Source organism: Camelus bactrianus, chromosome 5 (assembly GCF_048773025.1).
Source record: "Camelus bactrianus isolate YW-2024 breed Bactrian camel chromosome 5, ASM4877302v1, whole genome shotgun sequence".
Taxonomy (NCBI): Eukaryota; Metazoa; Chordata; class Mammalia; order Artiodactyla; family Camelidae; genus Camelus; species Camelus bactrianus.
In genome coordinates this window covers 27,588,806-27,608,284 of record NC_133543.1, presented here as the reverse complement: position 1 = coordinate 27,608,284, position 19,479 = coordinate 27,588,806, and the positions used below count along the sequence as shown (strand labels likewise).

The 19,479-nt window shown below is 39.0% G+C and overlaps 1 protein-coding gene across 1 annotated transcript in view; it reads left to right on the top strand.

Moving 5' to 3' along the window:
* The first annotated feature begins 399 nt into the window (after positions 1-399).
* NXPH2 (neurexophilin 2) overlaps positions 400-19,479 on the top strand; it is a 107,576-nt gene continuing 88,496 nt past the window's right edge. The window contains exon 1 of the mRNA XM_074363586.1: positions 400-1,578. Coding sequence (XP_074219687.1) covers positions 1,528-1,578 — 51 coding nt within the window. The 5' untranslated portion in view covers positions 400-1,527. The remainder of the gene's footprint in view (positions 1,579-19,479) is intronic.

Below are 19,479 nucleotides of genomic sequence, written 5' to 3'. Positions count from 1 at the left end.
GGTCCTGGACCATTTCAAAGACTTACAAACTCCCCTTTTATTTCTATTTTGAAGTAGGGGGAGTAAGAGGAGGAGAAGGAAACAGCCCCCCCCCCGCCCCAAATTTCAACGCAAATTTCACTTTTTTTTATGTTTTAAAGGCTGGAAATCAATCTCAACTCCACCCCCTTGCCGCACAATGTTTCTCTTCTGTAAGAGAATGTAGAAACTAGCCTTGCCTAGTGTATTCTTTTGAAGCAGCTGCCTAGAGACATCCCTGGAGAAGTGATTTTACCTCTCAGGACCTTAGATCTCTCATCTGTTCAATAAGGAGGTTGATAGATGATGTCTAAATCCTCATCCATCGTAAATGTGGAAGTCCCTGAGCCCCACTGCCCCCTGACTTTTCCACTCGAGTGTCCAGCAGAGAGACAGTTAAAGGTTAAGGATCTATCCAATGAAGAATTGTTAACGTGGGGGTGAGGATCACGGGCAGCGAGTTTGCAGCTTCGCCCAGCCTCGGCAAGTGGATCCTTCCAGAGTGAGAGTCTGCGGCAGGGCCTCTTCTTCACCCTCTCCCCTGGTTCCCTGGGCCCCCGCAGCGCAGCTCTAACCGGTCTCCTGGACACCCAACAGCCTACAGGATCCTCAAGCCCGAGTAAGCCTGGACCTGCACCGCTGCACCTAGCTCGATTTCTCACAGCCCTGCCGCCGCCCCTCTTCTAGGTCCCTCTTGGTTCCCACTACTTTCCACTTCCAGAAATCCTTCCAGCCGCTCCAGCCGCACTTCGCATCCCGTGCTCTGAACTCCGCGAGCTAGGACTGGCGCGGAGTGGGGCGCTCTCCCGGTTCCGCCGCCCCCACCCCAGCCCCCGACGCCCCGCCCCAGGACCCTGCCGTCGCCGTCCCCTAGAACTCCCTGTGTGCTCTCCTGGCGCGCTCTTCCCTACGTCCACGCAGGGAGACCCTCCCCACAACCCCGCTGCCGCCTCCCCAGCAGAACAAGAGCTGGTCAGTGGTCAGGGTGTCTGGGCCAACCGAGCCACCCAGACCGGCCCTCTGCTGGGCAGGAGCGGAGCAGGCACCGGGCCTCGCCGGGTCCCAGGAGCGCTCAGCTCTGCGGGGCAGCGACCCGGCGGGGCGGGATCCCTACAGCAGCCTCGCGCAGGAACCTGACACCAAAGCGCCGGAACCACCGCCTCCTGCCCTCGGGTGCCCTCCGAGCTCACTCGGACAGGGGGACGCAGGAGCCCCGGGCCCGGCTGGAACCGCGCGCAGCACGCCGGAGCTCCAGCGGCCCCGCACGCTCCTCTTCCGGCCCCCTCCTAGGAGGGGCGCGCGGGGTTCCAGAAGCACCGCCCGCCCCCCTCCCCCTTCCTCGCCCGCCCACCCACCGGACCCGCGCGGCGCGGCGCGGCGCTGCGCTCGGATTCCAGGAGGGAAGCGCCGCGCCGTGTCCCTGGCGTCCTCAGTCCTGCCCCCGAAGTGGAGATGCGCGAGAAGCTGGCGAGGGCGCGCAGCTCGTGAGACGCCGCGCCAGCCGGCACCATGCGCCTGCGGCCGCTGCCCCTCGTCGTGGTCCCCGGCTTGCTTCAGCTGGTGAGTGCCGGCCGGCCGCGCGCCGCACGCCCCACGCCCCACGCGCCGGGGCCGCGTTTCGGCGGGAAAAGCGCGCCGGGGGCCGACTCGGACGCTGAGCCTGGGGCTGGGGGCGCGCGGTGGCGGGAGTTTGGGGTTGCCTTAGAGGCTGGAGGGGGAGAATCGGGGAATAGAACAGAGGGGACCCTGAGACGGGTGAGGGGCTTGCGAAGGGTTGGGGCTTGCGGGCTGAGGTAAAAAAGGCAGAAAGTGGCCGGGAAGAAGGTGCGAGAGAAGGAGGGTTACTGAGAAGCGGTCGAGGAGGGGATAAGGGTGGACGGACGTGGTGAGGATGGGCTGAACGACCTGCCAATGGCCGCGTTTGGGGGGCTTGGTGGTTCCTATTTTTCACGTGGTGGTATTTTGCCCGGGTGCCTGCAGACACTTCTTCTAAACCCGGTATCGCGCCTCCTCGTTCGTAGGGCCGGTTAGTGGCTCCTTGCTGAGGAAAACTTAGGCAAAAGAGCGGTCTGTGAGGTAGACTGGATTTCTCGTTTTCCATCTGGCGCAGGGCACTGGGACGGGGTTTTGCGCCGGCGGGGACGCAGGGAGTAACTTTGAAGCCCAACTCCACGCAGGAGCCCCCTCCCCGGCATCTCTAAGCAGTGTGCTGCCGCCGGCCGCTCCCGCCGGGTCTGGGCGGCCCGGGGCGCGCTGGGGAGCACGAAGCGTGTTAGAAGGCGGTTCAGGGTCCGCCGGCGAGGCTCTGGGCGACTGTGCCCGGGGAACTCTAGTCCCTCCTCGCTCTTCCCGCCTGGCGCCCCGCTCTCCTCCTTCCGAGATGTATCTATATGCTGTGTGGATTGCTAGTTACTTACACTTAGGAGAGATTCCAAGTAAGACCTTCAGGAAGACAACTTACGAAGTAAAATTATAGAAGGGGATTGCTTTGGCTCCTTCCGCCTCTGTGATGGATTTCTCTTGGCCCTTAGCTTAATACTTTGCTGTTAGAGGGTTTTCTCCAGATGCCAGTTTCTTTGGTCCTCATATTTAAGACTTTACCCAGTTTAATCTGGGTGTTAAAATTAGGTTCAGGAACCCAAACGTAATGATCCTTCCTTCCTCTTTCTTTCTCTCTGTTTCTCTCTTTCTATTATTTCCTTTTAGAGGTAAAGAACAAGTAACTTAACGAAAGTTTGTCTATGATAGTATGACATTGTAAAGGCAGAGATAATTGTGCAATTTTCGAAGATGGAAGGGCTTCTGAAATGTCTCAGTGAAGAGGAGAGGGCATGGAAGGGCCTGTCCATTCTTTTTAACAGCAGAGATTAGCTTCACCTGCACATCATTACCTAAGAAATTCTTCAGTGGCATCAAGAAGAAAATGCAGTGATGTTCCCAAATGTCCTTGAATGAGCCAGTACATACTGGCTATACACAATATTGCATGTTAAAATAAATTTTACATCTAAGGCATTAAGCATGCAACATATATGTCAGGTTAGTCTTTAGTATCACTTGCTTTTTAAAATGTTTGCTCTGGATTCCAATAAACGGTGAGCTAACAAAGCAGCAATTGTATGGTGTGTGTAAGTAAAATTGTAAAAGCCTGGGGAAATCAGGTACTTAGGTGGGATCTTCAAAATATCTTCATGAATCTCTTAGTTCATTAATTTGATTTTGCATTTAGTGATCATGGACTGTGTATCTGTTCTACTGTGTTAGACTCTTAAAGATGAGGAGCGACATTGGTGGATGTGTTGGGAAAAGTTCTATCAGCTACTGTATTGGAAATGTTAGCTTTTTTTTTTTTCCACACCACCATAGTCCATAAGGAATAAGACATACATCTAGACGGGATTATATACTCTCCTTAAGAGCTAGATTCTAATATTACAGCATGGATTGATTGATTAGTTTTTAAGGACGTGGATGTCCAGTTCTAACCCATTTTTGGATTGTGCTTGGGTTGTAATGCTTTTTCCCTGGAGCACTTTATCATGGTAAGTGAGGTGGGGAGCTGCAGCTGTGTGATAAGCACACATTCCTTACACTGCCATCCTTTTGGACAATAAAAAGCTGTTTACATTCTCCACAATCTTAGAGCTGTTTCCAGCCTTATAACACAAAAGGGTTAGGCTGTGAAAGGAAAACAGAGTGGCTGAGCAGGAGAGATCTAAATTAAAACATACCCCAATGCTGCCACTTGCCCCATCCCAGCAGATAGAAAAAATAAAAAAAAGATCATAATTTGGCTCTTTGGATGGCTTATAGTTTTATTCTCCCTTATCAGCTAATATTGAACTTCTTTGCTAAATCCAAATAGCAAGTGGATAAAAGTATTTTCTACATTTGAAAACTAGTGTTTTAATTTTCTAGGAACCATGTCCACTTAGTACAGCTGCCCTTGGCAGTGGAGGGACTGGGGACGTGGTTAGGTTATTGTTGGAATTGGATTTTATTTTTCCACTCACACTTCCAGCCTGAAGAATATACTTTTTTTTTTCAAGTGCTAAATATTTTTTAAATGAGTAGTGTATTCATTTGGGGATATTGTAATTTTAATTTTGAGAATATTATCTGATTCAGTCATAGGGAGTTGGGCCCAAATAAGTCACTAGCCACATAATACGGGTACAATAACTAGAAAGTTTTTACTTATTTGGAGAATATTTAAAAATTTTAAGAAAACGGTGAACTGAATTGCTAAGTATTGCAGGTAACCTGTAAAGTGTGTGTGTACGTGACCTGTCCTTGCCCAGTTTTCCTGGTGTGTGCCCAGTGTTTCAACAGACAAGTTGTTATACCCAATTAATAGGATTACAAGGGATTTGCAAAATTTAAGTATCAATCCTGAATGTGTAAGTTATTTTGAAATTCTTATTCAGCAATATATTCTTTATAAAAATGTTATTAGCACATTATTTCTTGTCTGCCATCTAATGAAGAGAAAATTAGCATTTGAAATTATTTTAATAAAACAAGTGTTATTTCATGACATGCTACAAGGTAAAGACTTTGCCAGTTGACAGCTTCTTACAGATTTGCATGATTATTTGTAACTCATAAGTGGGAGTTTTGCCTCTAAGTTAAATGTAGATTGTAAAAAGATTCAATTTGAATTTAAATAGATGATTAGCTTGAGTTTAAGATAAAATTTAGGGGTGATTTTAAAAATTAGTTTGTTATACATTTCAACTTGTTTGTCCGTGATATAATGATGACATGAGTTTATAAAGTAATATATAAATTAAAAGCGGTGTAAGTTAGTGAATTTTTAAAATCCTATAAAATCAGAATACTTGTGATGCAAAGTGTTACTATTTTAAGTTCATCCTCACTATATAGTATCATCCCAAATGAACTTATTTAAGGATATTTCTGTTTATCTTAAGAGATTATTAATTTTAACATCTATCTAGTAAGGTATTCATAACATATATTTATCCCTAGTTCTGTAGTTATAAGAAGTGGTAACTCATGACTGTCTTCCATTCAAGAATCACAATTTCCCTCATACAGTTTTGATCAATAAACATCAAAACAGTATTTCCCAGTGTAGAAATAGTAGTGGTCTATTGTCTGGATGACAATGCAGAGGGAAAAAAATACTACCATATCGTGGTTACGACTTAGAGTTGTCTGGGCTTTAAAATTCTCTCCTCGTTAAAAGCATCATTACCTTAGACATTTTTAAAAATGAGAATTGGAATGAGACAATCAAGTCCTCTATTCCAGCCACTCATCTCTCAGTATAAATTGTGTTCCCTTGGCCTGTTCTAAGATTGCATTATGTAGTTCTGTTTTAAATGCCTTCCACATAGAAAACTGACTCCTCTTGGAAACTTCTTTTATAGCACAAGAGATTTCCGAATGAAAAAGACAAGCTTCATTATTTTTTGTTCTGTAGCTTTTTCTTAATTTTCTCTTTTTTTGTTGTTTCTGGTTAGTGGTCAAGATGCTTAATAAGGCAAAAGGCTTTTTTGAAAAACCTTTTAGAGGTTTCACATTGTCAGCTTAAAATGTGTAGCTCTTGCACATCGAATGAATGAAGAAATGTTGCTTTTTACAACACCTCGCCCACCTTTTATTTATTAAAGAGCTAATCAATACATTATGAATGATTTAGTTATTTAGTAGTAGCAATCAGAGATGAATATAAATGTGTCACAGGTTTGTGATTTTCTAAAAGCTCTAGGATTATCTTTCTGTTTACATATTCTGCGGACCCTTTTACCTGAAGCTCTACTGGGTAAGATTTGGAAAAAGAATTATAGCCGCACACTCAACTGCCTACAGTTAGGGCTGTGTCAGCGTTTCTATTAAGAATCTCATTTCTATCTTAGCCATAAGCATTATTGCGGGTTAAAAGTTGGCATTTAATATCTTGATTTGGGAGTCAGTTATTTTAAGGCTGCTTTAAAAAATTGGTCCAAATGATTTTGAGCACTCATCCATGTGAGTTTACTGTCTAGGTGTTCTTACAGTATGGGAATGACGATTTAACAAACTAGTTTCTATATCATTCTTGCACAGTAGTTATAATTTAAATCGTAGCATGTTTTAATTATTTAATAATCTTTTTGCATTAAACCTATTTATTGAACCACTGTATGATTTTGTAACACTCTTTCATCATGAGTATTTTTAATTGTGCCAAAATCAGATGCCCTAGTTGGTCTTTATTTACTAACAATTGTATAAATCTTTATTTACTAATAATCTATTTTATTTTTATTACTTGTGATGTGACCAGTGGTGTTAATGACAACTCCATTCTTTATTTTAAAATCTTGCTCAATAAAAAAGGATCTAAATAAATTTACAGTATAGATTTTCATATTACAAAAAGAATTCTAAGATACGACTGATTGAAAACTTTCAATTTATGTTATTTTTAACTTATGAAAATCTAGATGAAAACCTTCAGATAACTGGTTCATTATGCTGTAAGGTCAGTATATAATAAGGAATTCTGTTTCTTTATAGCACTACAATTAACAATGAATGTTTCATTATTGAAACCCAGAAATTGTAAGAAATAGTTTTCCTAGCCAGATCATTCAAGACATTAAAACAGTTGTCTTTAAAATTGCCGTTCTTATAAATTTTGCCTTCCTTAGATTTATGGACCTATGGTAAGGAAAGTGGGAAGTTGTATAAATGTAAGCTACAGCGGTAATAACGCACGCTGTCTTAGATTTACATACACTTACTGTTTTCAAGTTTCTTTCACAGTTTATCTCATTGTACTCTCCCAGTAAATCTCCAAGATAGAGGACACGTTAAATGTTTCCACTTGTGTATTGAAAAAAACAATGCATTTGGAGCCAAAAGACTTGGGTTCTGTCTCTAAATAAATTACATACTCAACAAACATTTACTGTTTTGTCCCAGATTTTACACTGAGACTACAGCAGACATTGAGGACATAGCAGTAGACAAAAGAGAACTGCTATGAGCATGTGAGTGTGTGAGGGCATGTGTCCACACACGTGTGTACCTGTGTGTCTGTGTGTACCCTGGACCCCCGATCTGTGCAGTGAAGCCATTAGTGATGGAGAGAATGAAAAATTTCTAACCTCCCTTTCCTTTTTTTTAATGCAGAGTAACAGTGTTTCTGATTTTTCTTTTTATGAATTATGTACATCTTCAGTTACTGCACAATGTAAAATGTGTCTTACCTACAAACATAATTGCTTTAAATGTTTTACATGGAGTTTATGCTGTTAACCATATCGCAAATGATGCACTTATTTAAAAACAGATTTAAAACACTGAAAGACTGATTAATGTTATATCTTCTTATGGAAAAGGGAAATTTAGTGAAACTAGGCAAAGAGAATTGATGAACACTTATTTAACAGCAAAATCAACCAAATTTTAATTAAAATGGTGCATTTCTCCCTCTATACCATTTTTAAATTATAGACTACTAACATCTAGTCATTACTTTAATTTAAATAAAAAGTAAATTGACTCTCAGTTAAATTCTAATTATTAAGATAAGCAATATTACAGTTTAATACTGCACTTCAACCAGAAAACTCGCATGTGACTTTTGTATGCCTCAGTAGAATCCAACCTATTTTTTTTTCTATTTTTTATTGTGGTAAAATGCATGTAACATAAAATTTACCATTTCGACTATCTTTAAGTGTACAGTTTAGGAGTATTAAATAGATTCTATTTTTTTAATTGAAGTATAGTTGATTTACAATATGTTAATTGCTGGTGTACAGCATTAGTGATGCAGATATATATATCTGCATATATATATATATATATATATATATATATATATATATATATATTCCTTTTCATATTCTTTTTCACTATAGACCATTACAAGGTATTGAATATAGTTCCCTGTGCTATATAGTAGGACTTTGTTGTTTATCTATTTTATATATAGAAGTTAGTGTCTACAAATACTGAACTCCCAATTTATCTCTCCCCACCCTTCCCCAACCCTGTAACCGTAAGTTTGTTTTCTGTGTCTGTTTTATAAATAAGTTCATTTGTATCCTCTTTTTTTTTTTAGATTCCACATATAAATGACATCATATGGTATTTTTTTTTTTCTGGCTTACTTCACTTAGAATGACAATCTCCAGTCCATCCATGTTGCTGCAAGTGGCATTATTTTGTTCTTTTTTATGGCTGAGTAGTATTCCATTGTATAAATATACCAGAACTTCTTTATCCAGTCATCTGTCAATGGACATTTAGGTTGCTTCCATGTCTTGACTCTTGTAACAGTACTGCTATGAACACTGGGGTACATGTGTCTTTTTGAATTTCAGTTTCCTCAGAATCTAACCTATTTAAATCAGGAATACTTTTAATAACTACAAAGGTTTCAGGAGTTCAGACGTAAATGGTTCAAAATTTTAAAAAGAAAATCAACAAAGAACTGACATGTGAGACCTATGAAAGATGGAGAAAACTGTTAATGGTCTCAACATTAGGAGACAGGTCAACTCAAATAGTGACTAGTCCTGGAGCTCAGTCCAACTACATTTTAAACAACATAAATGTCTCTAAAAACAAACCTTGACTTTGTGATATTGCTGGTTTGGGCCAAAAAAGGGATTGTCAGGTCATAAAAACGCTTAACTAAGTCTCTGTATTCAAGAATATGCAAGATTGTGATTTTCACACCTTGTCATACATACTGACAATTTTAAAATCTCATCAGCTTTACCTTAATGTTACACAGCATGTGTATTTATTTATTCACTCAAAACAGCAAGTAATAGTTTAGATTATTTGAAGGGAGAGACCACATGTGTAATTTATATGCCTGTTAAGAGTCCATGATCTGCATGAAATTTGAATGGATAATGTATACAGTAAGAGAATAGGGACTCAAAAGAACCATTTAACATTTTGTAGCAATGATAACAATCATTTTTATTAATAAAGTTTTGCATTTGAATAGCCCAAACAGGAGACAGGTGGGATCAGTGTAAGAAATATGGCTACAGAAATGAAAAGGGAGGCGAAGTTTTTTTCAAACGTGTCTTTTCCATGCTCATGAATTCACCTGCTGCTCCCACGTGAGAGAGAAAGGCTTTAATTGCTGTTAAGTGCCACTCGATCTTGGTTTTTTTTAATGGGCAGGTGGGAGTATGAGAAGGAGCTGGTGTGGGAGGCTGTCTAGTAGGTGTTGGCACTTGTGCAGAACTTGGGAACATTCATAGATCACTTTGTTTTACCAGTAGCGTACTTGTTCTCACTCTCCCTTTCTTCCTCTTTATGAAGATGTGTATTTTATTGTAGAGGTAGCATACCATAGTGGATGTTGTTGGCTCTCCACCCAGATCTCTTTGGATCTCTTTTCAGCATTTCTGTGCCCCCTCCCCTTTCCTGATTTCTAGAACACAAGGCACTTGTAACTCTCCTTCAGAGCATTCCTCTGGGTGTGAGGTGCCCCTTGCCCAGCACTCAGAGCCAAAGTGCAGTCCCCCTCCTCCCTCAATAGCTCTTGACAAATGACTGACAGGTGCTAGAATGTGAAATGCTCGGCTCCCTTGCTTAAGGTTAAAGGAGTACACTGGAGTGTCCCTGTGGGAGCAGGTTGAAGCTCCCTTCAAGGGGCCCTCTCCTGAGATCACACACATCCATGGCTTCCTCTTATTCATTGACCTCTTGCCCCACTTCCTTTCCAGACTTCCCTGGAAGCGCTTCATTATAAATCAGTTGTACTCAAACACTTGTCTTGGTGTCTGCCTTTGGGGAATACAACCTAAATTATCTGTTTAATTTTTTTTTTTAATTTTTAAAGGTTACACTCCAATTACACTTATTGCAAAATATTGGCTCTATTCCCCATGTTATACAGTACATCTTTGTAGCCTGTCTTACCCTTAGTAGTTTGTACCTCCCACTCTTCCACCGCTATATTGCTCCTCCTCCCCTTCCCCAATGGTAACCACTAGTTTGTTCTCTATATCTGTGAGTCTACTTCTTTTTTTTGGTTGTATTCACTGTTCTTTTGCATTTTTTAAGATTCTATATATAAGTGATATCACGCAGTATTTGTCTTCCTCTGTTTGACTTATTTCACTTAGCATAATGCCCTCCAAGTCCATCCATGGCACTGCAAATGTCAAAAGTTCGTACTTTTTTATCGCTGAATAGTATTCCATTGTATATATATATATACCACATCTTCTTTATCCAGTCATCTGTTGTTGGACACTTAGGTTGCCTCCATATCTTAGCAATTATAAGTAATGATGCTATGAACATTGGGGTGCATTTATCTTTTCAATGTAGCATTTTTGGGTTTTATTTTTCTGATGTATATGGAGAAGCAGAATTGCTGGGTCATATGACAGTTCTGTTTTTAGTTTTTTAAGAATTTTTTTTAATATTCAAAAAATTTTAAAGCAGCCATTCTCACCCCTGTTTGCTCTCTGCCATCTCACACTAAGATAATTACTATTACTAGTTTAATGTGTCTCTTTCCAGAAATTATAGATATGTGTACTTTCATCACAATTATATCAACACAGCATAATGTTCTGTACTGTGTGTTTTTAATACAATAATACGTTGTGGCCATTTTTATACAATATAGAATAACATATTTTTGAGGACTTATAGTATTTCATTGCATTGATGTGCCCAAATGTATTTAATCAGTCCCTTATTAATATTTTGATTATTTTGAATTCTTTAATACATTTCTCAGTATATCTAAAAAATGAATCCCTAGAATTGAAAATTCTGGTTGAGAATTTACAATATGAATTTTGATAAATACAAATTTTCGCCTAAATGACTATACCAAAATACAGTATCACTCACAGTGGATATACATATCTATATCTCTATTTGGCTAGTGATTTTTTTTTAACCTTTCCCCTCTATTAGAGGAAATCACCTCATTGTCTTTTAAATGTGTTATATATTACTTACTAGGAAGATGAAGAGTATTATATTTAATAACCATTTGAATTTATTTTGTGATTTTTCCTTTTTAATAATTCCCCATTTTTCAATTTTTCTTCTACAGCTTTTAAACTTTTTTTTTTTTTTTTTTACTATTGCTCTTCCACAGTTATTGTTTATTTTATTATTCCTGGATGTTTTATACATTATGGGATTGTTGTGGCTACCATTTCTAGGCCTGACATTTAAAAATTGTTTTTTGCTGGAATATATGGAAAGCTATTTATTTTAGTATATTTATTTTATCAGTTTTGTTTCTGAACTGGATTATTAGTTTTAATAATTTTTAATTTGATTCTCTTGAATATTTTGTATAGAAAATCATATTATCTGTAAATAAGCCTACATTTGGTTCTTTCTATTGAACATTTATTACTCTTAAATTAATACTTATTCTCCTAGTGTACTGGGCAGAACCTTCAGAATATTACTGAATGACACTGTGAAAGTGGGTATTTTTTTTCATACTTCCAACTTAAATTTAAACTTTACTAAATATGTTAGCTTTAGTTTTTAATAAATAACCTATAAAGAATATACTTTTATTTTTAATATATCTTAACATAAATTTATGTCAATCATTGAGGTGGATTTAAGATACATTTTTAGCACCCCCTCAAAATGATCACATATTTTTAAAATGTTAACCTGTTTATGTTTCTTATTTATGAATAGGTCTCCTAATACTAAGCTGTTTAAGCAAAGTTAAATTATCTATATTTTAATACACTGATATATGTGTTTTATGTTGTTGGTATTTTATTTAAGACAGTGGTGCCACATTCATAAGTAAAATATAGCAAAAATGAAACATCAGATTTTACATCAGGATTATTCTAGGATCATAATTAGAAAGCCTTCTATTTTTTTCCCCTCAGTTCTGGGAGAAGTTAAAACAGTTGAGAATTGTATTTTCCTTGGAAGTTTGTTAGGAACAGTTTTAATCCATTTGAGCCTTTTTGTTTTAGGAAAGGAAATCTTTTGTAAACATTTCATTTCCTTTGGCTACTTATCCATTCAAGATTTTTTTTCCACCCTTATTAAATCCCTTTTATTAATGTTAAAAGAAAATTATGCATTTTTATGTATCTTCAAATTTACTTAGCATAAAGTTACACTACAGTTATCTTAATTAAAAAAAATTTACTCCATCTTTGGGATTTATGCCGTATTCTCCCCTAAGTTTGTACTAGTGGTTTGGGAACAGTGGTGATAAGGGGCTGCCTTCACTCTCCTTCTGCCCCTGGGAGTAGAAGCCTTTTTGGCAGATTCCATACCCAGTTTACTAAGCCGTCTAAGCTGAATGAAGCCTGTTGTTAGCGGGTGAGCCTCCAGGACCTCAGCCCTCTTTCTGCTTCAGTGAAGGACATGCAGCATCCTGGTACCTGCCCCGTGCCTGTTTGCACTCCCCACTCCTCCTGTGCTAAGCTTGGTGGTGGGAAGAGGGATCTCTGTGGGAGGTAAACCCTAGTTTACTGCTCTGGTGCTGTTCTCCTTCACCTTTGGTTGGTTACTGGCTGCTCAGCACACGGGCTCTTCCATCATTCTGATTCACTCTTTTTTGTCTTCCAGAGATTCTTACATTTTGTAGACTCTTGGCATTCTTTCCTTTTTGTAGCACCACTATGCATTCATTCTTGTTTTTGCATTTCTAGTCCATTTCATTGGAAGTTTGGGAGGGAGGCAAGGTAAATACATTCACTCTGCTTTTCTCATTGCAACTGGAAATCTGTTAGTCATTTTTGGCTCATCTTTCTTCATCCTCTGCATTATCCATTCAGTCACAAAATCCTATGAAAATTTGTTCCAAATCCATCTGTAAACTGTCTCTTTTCTCTCCACCTGCTGCCATTTCATCACTACAGCAGCCTCCTAGCTGGTCTGTTTGATTTCAACATGAGCCCTCTAAGTGCATTCCATATGTCACAGATCATCTTTCTTAAATTCTCCTTTGATTTACTATGCCACTCCACTATTAAAGATGAGATTGTGGTTTCCTTTTCCTTAAACATTGAGTCTAAATTTCTCTTTCTGGTTTTCCAGCCTTAAATCTCTCATCCAGTATTCATCACATACTCTTAACTGCAGCCAGGTTTGTATCCTTTATACTCTATGAATACTTTAGAGTAAAGGGAAGGCATAGATTTTGAGATCAGACTGACTTGGATTCCAATGCTTTCTCTGGTGTCTTGGACAAGCCCATACATCAACTCAATTTCACTTTCTTCTCCTAATATAATGGTGATAATTATAGCTATCTGTTGGAGTTATAATCATTTACAAAAAATGTGACATGCTGAACACGAAAGCATTGGTTTAACAAAGGTCAGGTTTCCTTTCCACCTCCAACTGTTTAGGGTCGTTATGTGCAAGCAACAGAAACTGACTTTGACAAACGTAGGCAGAGAAGAAATTCGTGAAAACTGGAAAGGTTGGAGAGTCAGGCATGTCTCGAGTAGAATCAAGTGTCTAGGTATCAGGAAAGTATCAGTTAGCCGAGATGATGAATAAATGTCAATCTCTTTTTTCTCCAGTTTTTGTTTCACTTCATTTAAGATGTCATGTTCTGGCTGGGAGAATGTGGTTGACTTGGGTCATATGCCTTGGCTTCCCACGGGTGGGGCACTTTGATGCATACTTCCACACATCCTATGAAATCAACACAACATGTTCCTGTTAAAGGATTTGTGATCATAACTCCCACCTTAGAAAGAGCTCTGTTAGAGAAAGAAAACCAAGCACCTACAGAGAAGACTAGGATTGAAGAATGGAATTCCAGGTCTTCATATTAATCAGCGTGATCTTCACTTGTAAACAGACATAGACATCAAGATCACTAGACATTTAAGCAAAATTGTTAGAAAAAAAAAAAAGCTAAGAAAAAGAAGAAGAACAAAGAGTAACAGTGGAGGGGACAGATTTCAATTTTAAATATTCCTAAATAGTATTCTTGGAGAGTCAAGAGGATATTGCATACTGAAAATAAGAGCTTTTCATAGCCTGTTATGAAGAAAGATCAATTAGATAATGAGAAGGAATTCGTGGAAGTGAAATATAAAACTGACAAAATTTAAAAGTTGGGAAGAAGATTGAGAAGGACCATGTTGGTGAACTGTAAGGTGAAGTCAAGGAACTCTGCCATGACAGAGCAGAAAGACCAATGTGGGAAATACGACAACAGTGAAGAGACATGGAGGAAAAATCCAGCGAGGACCCCCAGAAACAGATAACAGGATATGAGGGGAGGGCACATAGTCAAAGGAACAGTGTTGAATGGGCTGATTTTTAATCAAAATAGGGGGTGGGGATATAGCTCAGTTGTAGAACATATGCTTATTATGCACAAGGTCCTAGGTTCAATCCCTAGTACCTCCATTAACCCAAAAAATAAATAAATACGTAAATAAATAATTAATTTTTTTTAAATTAAAAGAAAAAATCCTGGAGAAATTCCTTTAGTCAAAGGAAAAAAATAGAAAATCCTAAGAGCTTTCAAGAGATTACCAATGAAACAAACACATACCTCTTTAAACATACAGGATGTTAGAAGCAATGGAATAATTCCTTCAAATTTCTGAGGGGAAAGAATAGCAAACCAACAGCCAAATTATCAATCAAACATGAAGGGAAAGAGGAGGAGAAAGAGAAAATCAGAGAAAATAAACAATGACATTTGGAGCATGCAGGAGTCTCAGGGAAGTTACCCCTCACTCTCTATGGGAAAATACGCAAAGAGGTATATCAGCAAAGCAAGAAAGAATATAGCACAAGGGAATGATGTGGGGTACAGTGGGATCTGAGGATGACTTAGAAGAAGTGAAGGAAGCTAGAAAGGGTCCTTTAGCCCCTAACCCTGGGATGATGTGGGTTCTGGTTTCTCCTCTGTGGGCCAGTCATACTGTGGCTTTACTGGGAATTTCATTTAAACAGTTTCAGTTTTATGAATGCTATTTATTAGTGTGCTGTGTTTGAAATGGATTTATACACAAAGCATGAATGATTTAAATATAGTTTAAGAGTGGAATGTAACGATAATAAACATTAATGAACTAAAATAATATAACAAAAATTTGGAGGTAGTGATAAAGTTAGGCGAACATACCTGTTTCCTTATTTTTCATAGTAAGTTGTCTTCTAATGTCAATAAATTAAGAAATAGACTGAAAGTCTTGAAAGCTACCAAATAATAGAAGAATGAAAAATAATACAACCAACAGAAATTCAGTATGTAAGTTTAGTTGTTTACTATGTGCTCTAATTTTTTCTTATCATTTAAGTAGATTAGAAAAAATAAATTTAATATGAACATCTGGAATAGACATTTTGAACTTAAAATGTGATTTTGTATTTGTGTACTTATTTTTCTATAATGCTTTTGGCAAATACTATTGATCTGAGAATCCAAATAGAGGAGGTCTTTCCAGTGGAGGGAGCTGCTCAACAGTTGTAAAGACGTCCTTATGATGTGGCCATGAGTGTGCGTTCCCTAGGAGATGGTGAATATGTTTATGACGTAGATTGTGGTGATGGTTTTTCACAGGTGTATACCTATCTCCAAATTCACCAAGTTGTATACATTAAATATGTACAGCTTTTTGTGTGTCAATCATACCTCAGTAGAGTGGTTTTAAAAAAAAAAAGAAAAAGAGGTAAGCAGAGGCTATCTGTTGGGTCATGCCGTCTGCAAGGGCTTCCCAGCCTCAGCACTGTTGACATTTTGAGCCAAATGATTACTTGTGTGGGGCATAGGGGTGGGAAGAAAGGGGTTGTCTTCTGCATTGGAGGATATTTAGCAGCTTGCCTAGCCTCTACCCACTTAGATGCCAGTAGCACTCTCTCACAATTGGGACAACCCAAAGTGTCTCCAGACATTGACAAATGTCCCCTGAGAAGCAAACACACCCCAGCTGAGAACTACCACTGAAGGGGATTCCTGGCTGTAGAAGGTGAACCAGGTTCCCCCTTTGATCTCTCCCAACTAAATACTTTGCCTTTGAGCTGTTGGGAAGGGGTCAGCATTTTGCAAAGACCAAGTTTATTTCTTGGTGCTTATTTCCATTTTAGGCAAGTTCCCTTCAGTTCAGTTTAATTCAACCAATATTTTTAAGTGCCGGTTCCATCAGGCACTGTGCCCAGCGCACACATATCTACTTGACAAATCTTCCATTTCGAGGGAAATGATTGATGAGTGAGCCCTCCCCCACCACCCCCACCAGATATTCCTCTCCTGGATAAGATTTCCCTCTCTGGTAGAAGTTCACACGTTTCATTTTGCCTCAGGTAAACATCTTACCAGTTGTTAGGGCTAGCTCAGGGGGTCTTAGTAACTAAAACTTTCAAATTTCCATATTTTAAAATGCAGTAATGAGAAAAAATTTCTTTGTAGAAGACAGCAAATAAAACCAAAAATGATAATCATAAATAATAGTAAGAGTGAACTAGATCACACTTTGATGTGCATAGTTATGACAATTAAAATATGGTGGGATTACAAACCTCAGTGAATGTGTCCCAAACCCAGATAACACGATGGCTATCAGAACTGGAGAGCAGCACTTTTGAGTGGAAAATTTGATCCAGTGTTTTTGAAATTTTAAAAAATAGCTTAAAACTATTCAGTTCAACCCTTAGGGAGCTAGGATACACTTCCTTTTTATTGAAAATTGGGGATTTTCAAGTTTACAAATGTGAAACAGGGAGTTACTCTATTTTTTATAAATGGAATGAATGAGTTTCTTCTACAATGAAATGCATTTTTAATCAAGTTTCTCCTTTAAGACAATTATCATTTTTAAAAAAATTGTGTCTATGAAGGTGCTGTAAGACTTGTATCTACTCCCCTAGAGATAAACATGGTAATAAAAAAGCAAAAAGAATACCTGTTGGTATTCTTTGAAATTTTGAAATATGGTATATTTTCATGAAATTAAAGCTATACATAAATAATGACCATGCTTCCTGGGATGAAGTCTGAGAACCCCAGTGGACGGCAGCTGGGCTGCTGCTCCAGGGAGGTGTAGAGGGGTTTTTCCCTTTATGATTATGGTGGATGAACCTCTGGATAGGCTGTAGCTTTCAGAGTGAGTGTGTTATGGACGTTCCGGGCAGGCCAGTGCGTTCAGGCACCTGCCTTTATACATACACACGTGCGTGCACAGGGATGACATTCTCCTTCTGAACCTCTCCCACCACCTCAAAAGTGTTATCTTTTCATTTGCAAGAGGATGTCTTGTCTCTACTTTGAAAGTTATAGACCTATATTATCCTTCTGTCACTCTGTCCAAATGCCTAAATAAGCCGTTATTGACTGATACTTACTCTTAGCTTCCTAGCTTCCATCAAAGACTAATGTAGGATATGGCCATAGAAGAACTTTTTTTTTTTTTGGTAATGTATGTTCATATTTTCATTCATTCTTCCATTCAGCAGTTGAAGTGTCTTCTGTAGGCACTGCACTACACTCAGCTTTTCCTAAAAATGTATTCATAAGGACAAAAACCTGCTTTCCTGATAAATCAAGTGTCTTTATTTAAGGAATGAGAATTTCAGCTCAATATGTTTCCTTTTTCACTTTTCCTACCAGGAAGAACAGAGGTAATTTTTAGCTCATTGCAACAAATACCCAATTAAACCCAAATTTCTTGACGTTTTCTCTCCTTTATATAGTTCTTGACCTTGTACAAATGGTTCCCTTATATATGGCTTATATTATGCACCTTGGAAGTACTTTTTGGAGGCATTTGGGCCCAAAATCTATGTGCCAAGTTGTACTACCCTCACTGTCCTAATATGCCCGAGATTTGATGGAGTCATTTCAGTTCTGTGGGTATGAATTTCCTCTAAATTTCTTCTTCTGAGAATTAAGGTCTTTAGATTCAGTGATTCCCAAATGCTGGTTCCCAGGCTGGCTGTAATGACCACAGTGAGAGAGCATTTTCAGCGCCTCCAGGTGTGTTACATCACTGTCTCTGGGCTGGGGCCAAGGCACCAGGTGATGCTGGGGCCCAGCCAGATTTGGGAACCCCTGGACCGGATGGCCTCTTAGATGTCCTTTAGCTGTATGAATTGATAATGCTGTAGGAGCCTTGGCCCCTGGTGGGTGGAACATAAGCCAGCCCCGAGGGAAAGAGCTGCATTTGTACTGATAACACTGCCAGTGATGCAGGCGGGATAATGCCCCAGGTCATGTAGATCTCCCCTCCGAAGGTGCGTTAAGCGTGTCCCTCTGGGCTCCAGCACACTTAGTGCACGCCTCCACTGTAGCATGCATCTCATGACACTGCATTTGCAGGTGGACGTCTTTGTGTATTCCACTTAACCCAAGTGAAATCTTTGAATGCAGAGAATATGGACGTCAAAGTGTTAATACCACTTTGACATCCAATCACACAGTAGGCATTCACTAGATGCTCGAATGAATGAACCATTGACAAAACCCACTCAGTAACCGCCCCCCCCCCCAAACAAAAGGCTATGCTTCCAAGTCAACGGAAAACTACCTGGGACCAATTGCAGAGAAGTTTGGGTGGCAAATCAAATCTAAGCCCTTAGCTTGCTGGTTCAGTGTCGCTGACCTCCTACAAAGTGTGCGTGAAGCCCCTTTGTCTTGGAGCTCTGGATTTATATGGGAAAAGACCCTGAAATTTTCTTATTAACAGTATCATAAGGATCCTTTGGGACACAACTTCCACACATAGGTTAAAGTGCCAAACTAAAATAGACTGTTGTTTGTTCTGTCTGATTCTTTCAAAACTAAGTCTGTTTTCTTATATAAGGACAGAGAAAGGACATTCTCAACAGCCAAGGAACTGATTTGTTCCGTTGTTAACCCTTTTAGAAGGAAATAGAGGTAGCCACAAATAAAATTTGAAGTTTATCCACAAATGCCCACTTTATATGCTTTATAATCTCTTCTTTCCTATTATTGACGCATGTGTTTCTAGTACAATATGCCGTGGTCTTGTCCTTTTTAATGTATCAATATTTATATAATTAGAAGAATAAATATTACAGGAAAAAAGTTTTATTTCTCAAGTGTCAATTGTTAGGTTATAAAAATACTTTGAAAACAAGGATTTAGACATTCAACAATTTTATATTCTGACATTTTAGTTCTCTACATTAAGCTCCTTATTTCGTTTATTTACTTTTAGTGATGTAATAGGTAATAGATTAAATCTGCTGACATTTATATACTAAGGGCTCTTTCTTAGTATAGCTTAATTTACTCTCTTTTCAAATTGTAATTACTGAATCAGATTTTTATTTTAGTATTAATTAAGATGATTATTTCATGATTGAGTCTTTTTCAATTTCAATGACCAGATACGGTTTTAACAGTCATCACTTTACTTACCAATAAGCACTGCAGCTTTCTTGTAACGATGAGATATGCCCCAACTCTCCCATCTTCTGTATAAGTAGATGTAACATAATGTAACATAATGGTGTGTGTTAGTA